Here is a 15,222-nt window from a genome sequence, read left to right as displayed (position 1 = left end):
GGGAAGCCCTGGGCTGACCTGCCCCGGGGCAGTTATTCCTCTCCACCCCCAGGAGTGACGTGCGAGGGGATAGATGCTTGGCCAGTTCCCTCCTGTCTGCTGTCCCAGTGGATGTTCTCACTCCACTGAGCCCCCAGCCTCCCTGCTACCTCGGGGGGAGCTCTGAGGCGGTGCAGGGTGGGGGGCAGGTTCAGGTGTGCAGGGCGGGGGCAGCGTCCCTGGAGCTCCAGGGGCGGGGAGCTCCCCGGGGCACAGAGCTTGGCGCCGAGCCCAGTTTGGGCAGGAGGCTCCTTTCTCCCTGGGATCACCTGGGTAACTTGTTGCCAGGAAACCACCTTGGGCTTGATTCTGAGCTTCTCTAGGGGAAGCTGCCTGTAGGGTGGGGCTGGCCCCCAGGTGGGCTAGAGCAGCCCTGGGCCTGCTCCCCGGGCCCAGGTAGCACCATGGTGTAATGCCCTCCCACCAGCTCCCCCCAAGCCCCTTTCACCACCAGGGCCCAAGGGTTCAGCGCTGGGCCTGGGAGCTCCCAGCACAAAACCCCAGGAGGCCAACTTCCCCCTGCAGCCTTGGCAGAGCCGTACCCTGCGTGGTGCTCAGCCTGGGCAAACCCCCCCGTTCCTGGCCCTGCTTGGAGCCAGCCTGCCGGGCAGTGCCCAGCGCAGGGGGCACATTCTGCTGGCAGCCCACAAGCGCCCTGCTGTGTGGGGAAGGCAGGGTCCTGCCCGCAGGAGTTTAGTCAGCCTGAACCCCAGCCTCAGCTGCGAGGAGGGCCTGGCCTGGCACGGCCTGACCCTGCCTGGCCCCAGCGTGACCCCTTCCCGCCCCAGGCGTTTGCAGTGTCAGTAAAGCAGAGCCCGAGGCTGGTGGGAAGGAAGAAGCCTGTTCGGGGGGGGCGCTCCCCAGGCTCAGTGCCGGATTTCCAGCCCTTGGCCGGCTGGCCCTGGGGTACTGGCCCTGGGCATTGCCCGTTCCACCTGCCGCACGGCGGTGGCAGTGCTCTGGGCAGCATCCGGCACCCCGGGCCCTGCTGTCACCTGGGGTCTGTGCGCCCGGCACAGGGGGGCCCTGCTCCCGGGGCTGGGCTGGGGGTCCTGGATCTCTGGTGTTTGGTGTTTACAGAATTCCCGGCCAAGTTGCTTTTGAAACCTGCCAGCGCCCAATGGGACCAGAGGGGAGACCCCAGACCCCCCCCCTTTGCAGTAAGCCCCGGCTGGGGGGTGGGGGCCAAGGCCCTGGCAGACCGATGCTCCCCGGCTGGACGCGGGGGGGCTGGCCCCTCCTGCATCCTGCCGCTGGGGGGCCCCGGGCAAAGGGGGGTCCCCTGGGGTCACCCCCCCACACTCCCGTCTGTGGCAAAGCCAGGGGAAGAACCCAGGAGTCCTGACTCCATCTCCTAGCCCGAGCCGGGACGGGAGCCCGGGAGCCCTTGGCCGGGCGCAGGTAACCGCTGAGCGGGGGGCGGCTCTGCCCCTGCCCGGCCGGCTCCCGGGGGCGCCACGCGGAGCAGCTTGGGCGGCGCGCCCCGCCCGGGAGCGTTTCCACGCGGCTCCGGAGCCAGGACGGCGCGGGGGACCGACCTGCGCGGGGCAGGAGCCGGGAGCGGGCGCAGGGCGGGCTCGGAAGCTCGGCGGGGGCGGGCTGCGCTGCGCTGCGCCCTGGCCGGGGGCTCGGGAAGAGCTCGCTGGGGCCGGGGCTGCGAGCCTGGGATTCTCCGCTCGCCCTGCCCGGGGCACTGGGGGAGCCTGGGGCTCGGGCTCCGCCGCTTGGCCGAGGGGGGGTCGGGTTAGCTGCAGATTTAATCCGACCCCCCCCGGGGGGGCGGCTCCGCGGCAGGATGGAGGGAGCCTTCCCCGCGTCCTGACATGCCGGCGGCCATGCGGGGGCTGCTGGCGCCCCAGAACACCTTCCTGGACACCATCGCCACCCGCTTCAATGGGACACGTGAGTGAGCCCCTGCGCCCATCACCCGCGCGTCCGGGCGGCGCCCCGAATGGCCCGCTCGCCGGGCTCGGGCAGGGAACCGAGCTCCGGGCTTGGGGCGGGGTCCGGCCGGGCACTGGCCCGGGGCTGATCTTCCACCCACAGCCCCTGGGTCGTGCTGGGGGAGCCGGCTGGCCCCTGGGCCACGGGGCTCGTTGGGTTCAACTGGGGGGTTGTTTTCAGTGGGACCCTCTGACCCCCAAACTCCCAAATGCTCCCGCTGTCGGGGCTGGGCTGGGAAGGGGGGGTGTGCGTAGGTGACATTTGGGGCCAGATCCAAAGTCTGGTGAAACCCACCGGAGTCATCTGGTTATTTCCAGCTTCTCCTCTTCACACCCAGTAACATAACTTACATCGACCCAGCGAGCGCAGAGTGTGGACAGCCGGCGCTCCCTGCAGAGCACAGACTGGGAGCTGGCCTCACGCTGGGGGGTTTCCCTTGCTGGGCGGTGGGGGGAGAACCCAGGTCCCAGTGGCTGACGCCAGGGGAACTTTCAGGCCAATTTTATTTGCTCTGCGGGATCTAAAACCACCTTGGCCTGATGGCCACTTCTGCTGGCCAGGGTCAGGCCTGAGGCCCGGCCCCTCAGGGAGCCCAGTGGCGACTGGTTTCCTGGCTTTTTTAGAGCTCAGCCGCAGTCTCGGGTCTGTCCCCCAAGTGTTTGGAGTAGCCAAGTCTGGGGGGCCAGAGGAGCAATTTAATTCACCCCCTGGCTGAGCGGAGTGACAATGTCTTTAGATCCTGTGTCTTTTAAGGGGTTTTTAAACTGGAGACACAAAAAACCCACCCGCGATAATCTATAAATACATGGTCCTCTTGTGTAATACGTGGTAACATCACAGCAGCAGGGCTGATCGGTAATTCGAGCATTATCCCAGCCAACCCAGGCAGATCTCTCTCTCATATATATATATACACATACACACACACAGCCACACACACACACAGTGACACGCACACAGCCACACACAGAGCAATGCACACACACAGTGACACACACACAGTGACGCAGTGACACACACAGAGCGACACACACACAGAGCGACACAGTGACATGCACACACACAGTGACACAAACACACACACACACAGCCACATACACACAGCCACACACACAGCCATACACAGAGCAACACACACACACAGCCACACACAGAGCAATGTTCACACACAGTGACATGCACACACAGAGCGACACACACAGAGCAATACACACACACAGTGACACACAGAGACACAGAGCAACACACACACACAGCCACACACAGAGCAATGTTCACACACAGTGACATGCACACACAGAGCGACACACACACAGAGCAATGTGCACACAGTGACACACACAAAGTGACACACACAGCCACACACACAGCAATGCACACTCACAGTGACACACACACACAGAGTGACGCAGTGACACACAGAGCGACACACACAGAGCAATACACACACACAGTGACACACACAGAGACACACACACAGAGCGACACAGTGACGCACACAGTGACACAGACACACAGCGACGCACACAGCGAGCTGCTATACTCTTGGGTGTGCACAGACACAGCCTGTGGCTGGGGGGGTGCACAATATGTGATATTCACACTCAAGAATAATTCGACAGCTCTGCTGTTGTGCACGTGTGAATATGGACCATCCCGTTTAGCTACCGGAGTGAGTGTCTGTGTGTCCACACACACAATGCAGCACCACTCCTGTGATCGGCAGATGCACACTTAGGGACACTCGTGCATGTAGGTTCTGTTTCTGCCGTCGGGTTCTGTGTCGAGTGTGCAGTGTTCACCGGGAGAGGTGTAAGTAGTTACGTATCTCCACACACAAATGTGTGGACAGTCGGATTCCTACTCCAGGCGTACTGGAGTGCCTGTGTGGTGTATAGAGAGTGTGTGTGTACACAGATACACACAGGATTGATGTGTATATTGTCGAGATATAAACAACACACAAACCTGCATTGCACGAACATTGTCGGTGCAAAGCCAAGCATTCCGGAAATGCCAGAGGCCTGTGCACGCCCCCCGCCCGAGCCCTGGCTCACTGCGTGTGCTGGACGGCCTGCTCCTGGGGCCACTGCGCAGTGCATGGGGCTGTCTGTAAGGTCACTGGCTCTGGAGCCAGAAGAGCTGCCGGGAGTGAAGCCAGGGTCTCAGGGTTAAGGCAACCAAATGCTGCCCTGGAGAGCTGGATTCTATCCTGGCCTCTGCCACCGAGTCCCTGTGCGGTGCCGGGCGTGTCACTGACAGCAAAATTGGTGGTAGGTGCCCCCACCCGCCCCCGCAGGCGTCTCAGGTTCTGGGTGTCCAGCATAAGCCAGCGGTGCTGAGTGTTGGCCTGGCCTGGCGGAGTGAGCACCGGCTTTGGAGTCAAGTGGTCCTGAAGGCAAATCTGCTTCTGCCCTGATTCACTTTGTGGCCTGGGGCAAGTCTCTGTTTCCCTGGCTCTCCTGGGGGGACCACAGTGCTGCCAGGGTTGGGGCTGTTGGGGGGGCAGAAGGGCACCCGAGAAAACCCCGTTTCTGTTCCTTGCAACAAAGGCAGGAGCTGCTGATTGAGCAGGATACAAATACTGACCAGTTGCCTCCTTCTCTGGGCCCTGCCCATGGCCTGGCCCACCAGGGCTGTGTGCTGGGCAGGGGGCTTGGCAGGAGAGAGCCCAGCTAGGGTCTCCCTCCTCCTCGCAGAAAACGTCTGTTTCTCAGGCCTTTCCCGTGCAGTGCTGCTGCTGCTTCGGTCGGGACACGGGCCCAGCGCTGGGGAATGTTCACGCTCAATGAGGATTTTGCCCTGCTGGCGAGACAAGCTGAGGCTTAAAAAGTTGCTGTCTCTGCCAAACCTGGCTGGAATTTCATGGGCCAAAGAAAAGGTACTTCCCTGGCCCCAGGGCTCTCTTCCTGCTCCACTTCACCGGCCTGCTGCAAACCATGGAGGTGGTTTTTTAATGGAGGGGGTCAGGCAAACTGAATACAGGGGTCACGTCCAGCTCCCTCATAGTGGGGGGGGGGGCTGAGCGAGATCACACCATCCCGGCTACTGGGCTCTGTGACGTGGGCACAGACGGGCCAGGGTCACTGCTGGAGGGGTCTGGTGCCTGAGAATGTGGTATAATCCCACAGTTGGGGTGCTCTCTGAGTTGGACAATCCTGTGTTGATGGGCATGCGATGTTCATTTCTTCGGTGTCCTTGCTGCAGGTTGGGGTGGGTGGCTGGTCGGGTTGGGGGGAACGTTTTAGGCCTGTTTTACAGCAGCGACTGGGTCCTTCGGGGGCAATTTCAAGCTGTCCTCCCGGCAGTCAGCCCTTCCCCTTCTGTTAGAGTCCTGCAATGGATCCTTGATTGTGCCAATCTCTGCTGGGCATTGGCACCTCACCCGCCAGAGCTTGGCCAGGGCCCCCTGGATTCAAACCCAGCCCCAAAGATCCCACCCCAATTGCTCTGCAGAGCAGCAAATGAGTTCAGCACCTCGGCCAGGTCCCCAAGGTCCTTCCAGCCCCACAGGGCCAACCCGTGTTGCGGGAGGCCTTGGCTGGGGTCAGGCACTCCCCAAATCTCCACTAGGAACAGAGCTTCTAGGGACGAGGTCCCTGGCCTCTCTTTGCCAGAGCTGGGAATGGGCGACAGGGGATGGATCACTTGGTGATTCCCTATTCTCTTCATTCCCTCTGGGGCCCCTGGCATTGGCCACTGTCAGCAGCCAGGACACTGGGCTGGATGGACCCTTGGTCTGACCCAGTCTGGCCGTTCTTATGTTCTTAGCTTCTCTGTGGGGCTTGGAGTTCCTGGGGCCAGCAAACACCCACTGTCGGGAGGGCTGGGCTCATGGTTCAGATTTGAATCGGCCGCTGGGTTTGGTTCCCAGCTCTGCCACAGATGCATCATCTCTCTGTACCTCAGTTTCCCCTCTCTAGGTCTCTTCCTCTGTGCCCAGTGGGGCTTCGAGGTGCTACCATAACCCGTCGAACAATCTCCCTGAAACCAAAGAGGGCAGCGTGGGAGTGAGTGTCCTCCAGAGCGGGGGCCCCTGCCACCCCCAGCGAGCAGACGCCCATGGCGTGTAGGCAGCAGTGAGAGGTCAGGGGTGCGGTGCCAGGAGCTCCCCCTCTAGGCTAGGTCAATAGACTTATCCCTGGGGAAACTGAGGCAAAAGAAGGGGCTGAGACAGGCCCAAGGTGGCGCTGGGCTCCCGAGGCCTGTGGGTTAGCTGCCAGCCTAGCTCATCTCACTGGGGCACAGTCCTGAATGTTCAGCTGCAGAAATCTCCGACACCATCTCTGCTTATGGCCCTGAGCTGGGCAGCAGCCCCAAATACCGGCCTGGCATACGTGCCTCCCATCTGGCTGCACAGCAGGTGGCCGGCTCCCCCGTCCTCCTGCTCCGCCCACTGCCCACAGCTGCCCGCTCTCCCGCGAGCAGCGCCGCAGCTGCAGCAGGAGGTGCATGGATGGGGAGTGAGGATCCCCCTGGGCCCCAGCCCCACAGCTGGCCTGGCCTGAGGCTGCCTTCTCCTGCTTTGCCACCCCTCCTTCTCCGGGGTGAATCCTGCAGAGGCTTCCGGCCTGTGGCTGCACTGGCTGCCCCTTGTGCCACGAGCGCGTCAGGCCTCAAAGCGACGCCAGGCTCAGCCCAGTCGCTCTGTGGCTGGGAGACGTCTAAGCAAACCCCCAAGGCACCCAGGGAGCAGGGTGGGACTCACTGGGGGAGCTTGTCACTCCATCACTGCAGCAGTAGGGGGCGCTGTGCTGCAGGGTGGGTGGTCAGTAGGGGGCGCTCTCCCCGGTTCTCCGGGCTGGGCACTAGGGGGCGCTGTGCTGCAGGGCAGGGGGCAGCAGGGTGCGCTGTGCTGCAGGGAGCAGGCGAGGGTTCAGCAGGGGGCGCTCTCCTCTGGCAGTGCGGCGCTAGGGGGTCTGTGCTGCAGGGCGGGGGGTCAGCAGGGGGCGCTGTGCTGCAGGGAGCTGGGCAGGGGGTCAGCAGGGGGCGCTGTGCTGCAGGGAGCTGGGCAGGGGGTCAGCAGGGGGCGCTGTGCTGCAGGGAGCAGGCGAGGGTTCAGCAGGGGGCGCTCTCCTCTGGCAGTGCGGCGCTAGGGGGTCTGTGCTGCAGGGCGGGGGGTCAGCAGGGGGCGCTGTGCTGCAGGGAGCTGGGCAGGGGGTCAGCAGGGGGCCCTGTGCTGCAGGGAGCAGGCAAGGGTTCAGCAGGGGGCGCTCTCCTCTGGCAGTGTGGCCCTAGGGGGCCTGTACTGCAGGAGGGGGGCTCAGGAGGGGGCTGACCCCACCCGCCCCCAGCGCTAGGGGTGCCAACTCGCAGATGAACTGTGTTTCACGGAGGTGCCAGCCCCTAGCCCGAGGTCAGGTGGTTCCAGGTGCCCAGGCAGAGCTATTTCCCCAGGCTGGGGCAGATGGGTCGTACACCCCCCCCCAGCACCCGCTCTCCGCTGCAGGACGCCTGGCTGAGGGGGACCAGCGAGCGCTCGCCCCAAGTTTGTTCTACAGACTCACTACTTTCCCTGAGTAGGCGGAAGGATACGGTTATAGACAGCAGCACGTGGTGTCCCTGGGTATAAATAGCCTTCGCTGAGAACAGAACAATGGCTCTGCCACCTGTGCTGGGGCCGGGCACTGGGGAAGCAGGAGCTGGGGGGCGGGAGCAGCTACGTGACTGTCCCCCAGCCCTGCGCCCCCTGCACATGCCAGCTGTCACGTGCCACGGGCCAGGGCCTCTCCCGGGAGCCCGAGCGGGTTAATCTGAGCCTGGCTGGGGGCCTGTGGGAGGCCTGGCCTCTGTTGGGGGTGGGATGTAGGGGAGACAGGTGGGAAATGGGCCTGGGGGGAGGGGTGATGCCCAGACGCCTGCCCCAGTCTGCGGATTTCGAAGCTCTGCTCGGGCAGGGAGGGGGGCGTTCAGAGCCCTTGGAGCTGGAGATGTGGGGTCCCTTCCCAGCTCTAGCACTGACCCACTGGGTGACTTTGGACAGTTCCCAGCTTCTCTCTGCCTCAGTTTCCCTGTGCTCCGTTCACTGCCCGACTGGCTGGGGAACGGAGGATTCTTGCTCCAGGAGTTGATTGCTATAAATTCCCGAGCCCCCTTCCCCCTCTCCAGCTTGCAGTAAGTAACATCAGCAGGCAAATTACAGAGCAGGGCCTGGGCGCCTGTGGCACACGCAGCGCTGTCAGCCTGGGTGAGCAGGGGTGTAGCCAGGAGCTGGAATTGCCAGGGGGTGCAGGGTGCCAAGTCCCAAGACGAGCCTTGGTGGGAATGCGGGGGGGCCCTCGGGCTGGGGTCTGATCCCCAGAGCCAGGTTCCTCGGGGAGGCCCAGGGGCCTGACTGTAAACAGCAGAGACTGAACTTGTGGCTCCAGAGCTGACGGGGTTCGCACAGGCGGCCCTGGCGCGATGCGGCGGGAGGGGACCCGCTTGGCGTGATGCTTTTCCCTGCGCCCTTCTCAGCCCCCAGCCTGGGTGCAAAGGGGGCACTTGGCACTGACGCAGCAGCAGTTTAGTGGCACATGGCAACGCTGCCTGGGATTGCTCGCGCTGAAATGCAGCTGCCTCTGGGGTGGGATGCAGCAGCTGTTGAGCAGCGTGTAACCCAGCAGGGTGTTGGTCCAGGCCCCGGGCTCTGAACACCGGAGCCTTGGGCTGGGTTATTCCCTCTGTGGCTGGCTGCTGGCTTGGAGCTGGGGGAGGAGATGCAGCCAGCCGGGCTGGCCCGGCTCCCTGTGGGTGTTTGGCCCCAAGGGGATCACATCATCTGTCTGCTCCCAGGTCTGAGCGTGGCCGAAGCCCCCCCGGGGTCTGAGTGCGGACCAGGCCCGCCTGGCACTGGGGTCTGAGCGCGGCCGAGGCCCAGCCGGGGTCTGAGTGCGGATCAGGCCCAGCCTGGCACTGGGGTCTGAGCGCGGCCGAGGCCCAGCCGGGGTCTGAGTGCGGATCAGGCCCAGCCTGGCACTGGGGTCTGAGCACGGCCCAGGCCCAGCTGGTGTCGCTGGCTGGGGCAGGCGGCCAGGCCAAGGGCTCTGAGTTGTGTTGTTGTTTCAGCACCGGGCCAATGTGGGACCCCCCCGGGGGGCACTTTGCAGCTGAGCCAGGCTGGGGTGCAGCGACGCTGCCTCTCGAGGGAGCCGCTCCTGCAGCTGAGCCCAATTAGCCGGTGGAGCCGCCCCCAGGGGGGCCGTTACCTGGGCTGATTTACAGCCGCAGCCCAGGAACGGAGCGCTGGGCAGGGCTGGTCTGATCAGATGGGGGGGCGATGCCCCCTTCCCCGCAATCCCTTTTACTTTTGGGAACCCGTGTTACATTCCACAGCAGGACAGGGCCACCCCCAGGCTCCCCCCGGCCTGGCTCCCACGTGGAGCAAGGTCGCAGGATGGCGGGCAGGGCGGGGGGGCCTCCTGGTTTGAAAACTCCCTGGGGGGGGTCAGGCTGGGAACAGCCGTTCTCTCCACTTCCCCCACCTCTGCTTGTGTCCCCCCCTTGCTGCTGTTCAAATGCAAATATATGCAAATGAGGCCGGGCTGGAAGTGGGCTCCGGCTCTCAGCTGGTGCGAACGAGGCAGGTTCTGTCCAAATGGCGCAGAGATGAGTAACCGCGCCAGGAGCCGTGGGGTGAAAATAGCCCGAGTGGGGCCTGTGGGTGCAGACACCCCCGGGCCCCTGGAAGATGGGGGCTGGGCCCCTGGGCTGCCCCTCCCCACATCCCAACCTTCCAGTCCCGCCTGCACCCCCCACCAACCACAGCAAGACCCACCGGCCTGGCGCTCCCCACGCCCTGCCCCGATGCCTTCCACTACGCCCTGTCCCCACGCCCTGCCCTGGTGCTGTCCACTCTGCCTGGGGCTGGGTGCCCGTCCCCACGCCCTGCCCCGACGCCTTCCACTACGCCCTGTCCCGGTGCCTGTCCCCACGCCCTGTCCCAGTACTAGCCTCTCTGCCTGGGGTCGAGTGCCCGTCCCCACGCCCTGTCCCGGTGCCCGTCCCCACGCCCTGCCCTGGTGCTGTCCACTCTGCCTGGGGCTGGGTGCCCGTCCCCACGCCCTGCCCCGACGCCTTCCACTACGCCCTGTCCCGGTGCCTGTCCCCACGCCCTGTCCCAGTACTAGCCTCTCTGCCTGGGGTCGAGTGCCCGTCCCCACGCCCTGCCCCGGTGCCCATCCCCACGCCCTGCCCTGGTGCTGTCCACTCTGCTCGGGGCCAGGTGCCTGTCCCCACGCCCTGGCCTGGTGCTGTCCTCTCTGCCCGGGGCCGAGTGCCCGTCCCCACGCCCTGCCCCGGTGCCCATCCCCACGCCCTGCCCTGGTGCTGTCCTCTCTGCCCGGGGCCGGGTGCCCGTCCCCACGCCCTGCCCCGGTGCCCTTCCCCACGCCCTGCCCCAGGGCCGGGGGCCCGTCCCCACACTGGCCCCTTGTGTCTTGCAGACAGTAACTTTGTGCTGGGCAATGCGCAGGTGCGCAGCAGCTTCCCAGTGGTTTACTGCTCCGACGGCTTCTGCGACTTGACGGGCTTCTCGCGGGCCGAGGTCATGCAGCGCTGCTGCGCCTGCACCTTCCTCTACGGGCCCGACACCCGCCAGCTCGTCCGCCAGCAGATCCGCAAGGCGCTGGACGAGCGCCAGGAGTTCAAGGCTGAGCTGATCCTCTACAGGAAGAGCGGTGAGTGAGCGAGCAGGACAGGGCAGGGCGGGGACTCGGTGCCCACCAGGGGCTGCAACTGGGAGCCAGGACTCCTGGGTTCTCTCCCCAGCTCTGGGCGGGGAGAGGAGGGGAGTTTATTACTTAGAGCAGGGGGGATGGGGCTGGGAGCCCAGACTCCTGGGTTCTCTCCCCAGCTCTGGGCGGGGAGAGGAGGGGAGTTTATTACTTAGAGCAGGGGGGATGGGGCTGGGAGCCAGGACTCCTGGGTTCTCTCCCCAGCTCTGCCCTGCTGCACATGCTCAGAGGCAAGTCTCTCACTTGCTCTGTGCCTCAGTTTCCCCTTCACTTCTGGTGGGAGGGGGGTGAGGGGGGCTAATCCCCTCGGCACCCTGGGGGGTAGGGGGTGTGAGCACAGTGCTCCAGGCCGTTAGCAGCTCCCCGCTGTCCCCCAGGTACTCCCTTCTGGTGCCTCCTGGACGTGGTGCCCATTAAGAACGAGAAGGGCGAGGTGGCGCTTTTCCTGGTCTCCCACAAAGACATTACCGACAGCAAGAGCCGGCCGGGTGCCGAGAGCTGGAAGGAAGGTGCGTGGGGGGGGGGTCTGGGGGCATTGCGGGGGGGGTGTCTGCAGGCAGTCTCCATGGCAACTGGGCCTTAGAGAGAGCCCCAGACACTCCCGCTCGCTGGCCAAGCAAATCGTGGGCCCTTCAGAGGCTGGGTAACAGCCTGCTACTGCTGCCGTCTGCTGGAGCGACTCCTCTCGCTCGAGCTGCAGGGGCCCAGTCCGTGAGTGGAGAAGGGCCCAGGTTGGATGCAGGGGTTGCATGTTACACAGATGCACACGACATGCGTGTGGAATGGATTTCATTACATGCACCAATATAGAGGTGACGTGACACATCACAAAATTCAAGTGGCGGGGGTGGGGCCGAGGGGTTTGGAGTGTGGGAGGGGGCGGGGGGATGGGCTCTGGGGTGGGGCTGAGGATGAGGAGTTTGGGGTGTGGGAGGGGGCTCAGGGCGGGGGGGACGAGCTCTGGGATAGGGCTGAGGGGTTTGGGGTGTGGGGGGGCTCAGGGCGGGGGGACGGGCTCTGGGATGGGGACGGGGATGAGGGTTTGCGGTGTGGGAGGGGGCTCCGGGCGGGGGGATGAGCTCTGGGGTGGGGCCGGAGATGAGGGGTTTGGGGTGTGGGGGGGGGCTCAGGGCAGGGGATGGGCTCTAGGGTGGGGCCGGGGATGAGGGGTTTGGGGTGTGGGGGGGGCTCAGGGCGGGGGGACGGGCTCTGGGATGGGGACAGGGATGAGCGTTTGGGGTGTGGGAGGGGGCTCGGGGCAGGGGGACGGGCTCTGGGGTGGGGCTAGGGATGAGGGGTTTGGGGTGTGGGAGGGGGCTCAGGGCAGGGGGACGGGCTCTAGGGTGGGGTCGGGGATGAGGGGCTTGCGGTGTGGGAGGGGGCTCGGGGCAGGGGGACGGGCTCTGGGGTGGGGACGGGGATGAGGGTTTGGGGTGTGGGAGGGGGCTCGGGGCGGGGGGACGGGCTCTGGGGTGGGGACGGGGATGAGGGTTTGGGGTGTGGGAGGGGGCTCAGGGCAGGGGGACGGGCTCTGGGGTGGGGCTGGGGATGAGGGGTTTGGGGTGTGGGAGGGGGCTCAGGGCAGGGGGACGGGCTCTGGGGTGGGGCTGGGGATGAGGGTTTTGGGGTGTGGGAGGGGGCTCAGGGCAGGGGGACGGGCTCTAGGGTGGGGCCGGGGATGAGGGTTTGGGATGTGGGGGGGCTCATGGCAGGGGGTCGGGTTCTCCCCACAGCAGCCCCTGGACTGGGGGGAGGGGCGACCATGCAGCTTAGAGGGACCGTGGATGCTGACGCCCCGTCCCATTGCCCCCCCGGGCAGGTGGGAAGCGCCGGATCGGCCGGGCCGGCGCCAGAGGGATCCATGCCAGCCGGCGCCGGAGCCGGGCTGTGCTCTACCACCTCTCCGGGCACCTGCAGAAACAGGGCAGGAGCAACCACAAGCTCAGCAAGGTGCGGGGGGGGGGGTTGCGGGGGGGGGTTGGGGACAAGACACTGAGTTGGGGCTGGCGGTGGGGGCCCCCGAGGGAGGGAGCTGCCTGGGTCAGAGGGGTCCGGGTGGCAGGCTGGTGGGGTTCCCTGGGGGAAGGCGGGGGGCTGTCTGGGTCAGACGAGACCTGGGGCAGGGTGAGCGGCTGCCTGGGTTGGAGGGGTTCAGGGGGCAGGCTGGGAGGGGTTCCCTGGGCGGGCTGCCTGGATCAGACAGGTCCCAGGGGAGGCTGGGGGGGTTCTCTGAGGGGGGTGGGGGGCTGCCTGGATCGGATGGCATCTGGAGGAGGGTGGGGGGCTGCCTAGGTCAGACGGGGCCTGGGGCAGGCTGGGGGGTTCCCTGGGGGAGGGGCTGACCCCGGCACTGACCCTGGCCCCTCGCCCAGGGCGTGTTCGGGGACAAACCCTCGCTCCCCGAGTACAAGGTGGCCGCGATCCGGAAGTCGCCCTTCATCCTGCTGCATTACGGCGCCTTCAAGGCCGGCTGGGACGGGCTCATCCTGCTGGCCACGCTCTATGTGGCCGTGACGGTGCCCTACAGCGTCTGTGTCAGCGCCGGCTCCGACGAGGGGCTCACGGCCGGCCGCGGCCCCCCCCAGCGTCTGCGACCTGTGCGTGGAGATCCTCTTCATCCTGGGTAAGGAGCCGACTCTGTCTGTGCCCCTCACTGCTGACCCGCAGCCCCCTGCCCAGCTACCGCACTGCCGGTGCCCCTCACTCCCGACCCGCAGCCCCCTGCCCAGCTACCGCGCTGCCGGTGCCCCTCACTCCCGACCCGCAGCCCCCTGCCCAGCTACCGCGCTGCTGGTGCCCCTCACTCCCGACCCGCAGCCCCCTGCCCAGCTACCGCGCTGCCGGTGCCCCTCACTCCCGACCCGCAGCCCCCTGCCCAGCTACCGCGCTGCCGGTGCCCCTCACTCCCGACCCGCAGCCTCCTGCCCAGCTACCGCGCTGCCGGTGCCCCTCACGCCCGACCCGCAGCCCCCTGCCCAGCTACCGCGCTGCCGGTGCCCCTCACTCCCGACCCGCAGCCCCCTGCCCAGCTACCGCGCTGCCGGTGCCCCTCACTCCCGACCCGCAGCCCCCTGCCCAGCTACCGCGCTGCCGGTGCCCCTCACTCCCGACCCGCAGCTTCCTGCCCAGCTACCGCGCTGCCGGTGCCCCTCACTCCCGACCTGCAGCCCCCTGCCCAGCTACCGCGTTGCCGGTGCCCCTCACTGCCAACCCGCAGCCCCCTGCCCAGCTACCGCGCTGCCGGTGCCCCTCACTCCCGACCCGCAGCCCTCTGCCCAGCTACCGTGCTGCCAGCACCCCTCACTCCTGCCTGGCTACCCCACTGCCAGCTCTGCTGGTGCCCCTCACTCCCGACCCGCAGCCCCCTGCCCAGCTACCGTGCTGCCAGCACCCCTCACTCCTGCCTGGCTACCCCACTGCCAGCTCTGCTGGTGCCCCTCACTCCCAACCCGCAGGCCCCTGCCCGGCTACCCCACTGCCAGCTCTGCCAGTGCCCCTCACTCCTGACCCACAGCCCCCTGCCCAGCTACCCTGCTGCCGGATCTGCTGGTGCCCCTGTGTCACGGAGTCCCCGGGCGATACTCTGGAACTGCTCCCCACCAAGCCAGTCAGGACTTTGGGGAGCCTCCTCTCCCTTGGAGCAGACTTGTTCAGGGCAAGAAGCTCACACAGCTTCACCTCCTGGGTCTCTCCTTGGAGCATTCAGCATCCTCTGCCCCTCCGTGCGCTTCCCACAGTGAGTCCCCCCAGCGGGGTCCTGGGGGGGCCACAGGGTCCTGCACCCCCACTGCGCAGTCAGACATGACTCTCAGCCAGCCAGTAACACAGAGGTTTATTCGATGACAGGAACAGGGTCTAAAACAGAGCTTGTAGGTACAGAGAACGGGACCCCTCAGTCGGATCCATTCTGGGGGCAGTGAGCCAGACCCCCACGTCTGCACTTCACTCCTCGTCCCCAGCCAGCCCCAAACTGAAACCCCCTCCAGCCCCTCCTCTCTGGCCTTTGCCTCTTTCCCGGGCCAGGAGGTCACCTGATCTTTGTTCACCTTTACCCATCCCCTGGCAGTGCGGAAGGGCCCCGGCCATTTGTTGCCAGGAGACAGAGTGTCCCTCGTTTATGGGCACTGGCCTTTATCCCTGTAACGATGCGGTTCTGGCAGGACCTAACTGAGGTGCCAGTTCAGGACAAATTGCTTAAAACAGGACTGGGGTTTCTCCACCTCTAAGGCACCAAACCAGCCTGACAGAGGACTTTGGTCTCACCCCCCTGGCTAACCACAGGTCACACAAGCAATTTCCTCAGACACTCCAGTCTCCCAGTATCACCACCGGTGCCACCCGTCCTGGGGATGAATGGTTACGAAAACCAACACCCCAGTAAAGGAAAATGGTTCTCTCGATCCCAAAGGACCAAGCCCCAGACCCAGGTCAATATACACATCAGATCTTACCCACAAATCACGCTGTTGCCAACCCTCTAGAATCTAAAATCTAAAGGTTTATTCATAAAAAGAACAAAACAGAG

At 65.4% G+C, this 15,222-nt stretch overlaps 1 protein-coding gene across 1 annotated transcript in view; it reads left to right on the top strand.

Moving 5' to 3' along the window:
* The first annotated feature begins 1,668 nt into the window (after positions 1-1,668).
* KCNH3 (potassium voltage-gated channel subfamily H member 3) overlaps positions 1,669-15,222 on the top strand; it is a 28,520-nt gene continuing 14,966 nt past the window's right edge. The window contains 6 exon segments of the mRNA XM_030554742.1: positions 1,669-1,941; positions 10,407-10,640; positions 11,075-11,206; positions 12,517-12,647; positions 13,070-13,263; positions 13,265-13,320. Of these exon segments, the coding sequence (XP_030410602.1) occupies positions 1,863-1,941; positions 10,407-10,640; positions 11,075-11,206; positions 12,517-12,647; positions 13,070-13,263; positions 13,265-13,320 (826 nt within the window). The 5' untranslated portion in view covers positions 1,669-1,862.

This window comes from Gopherus evgoodei, chromosome 3 (genome assembly GCF_007399415.2).
Source record: "Gopherus evgoodei ecotype Sinaloan lineage chromosome 3, rGopEvg1_v1.p, whole genome shotgun sequence".
In the NCBI taxonomy this organism is placed as follows: Eukaryota; Metazoa; Chordata; order Testudines; family Testudinidae; genus Gopherus; species Gopherus evgoodei.
Note: the sequence above shows the minus strand (reverse complement) of the source record. Positions and strands in the feature narration are given on the sequence as shown.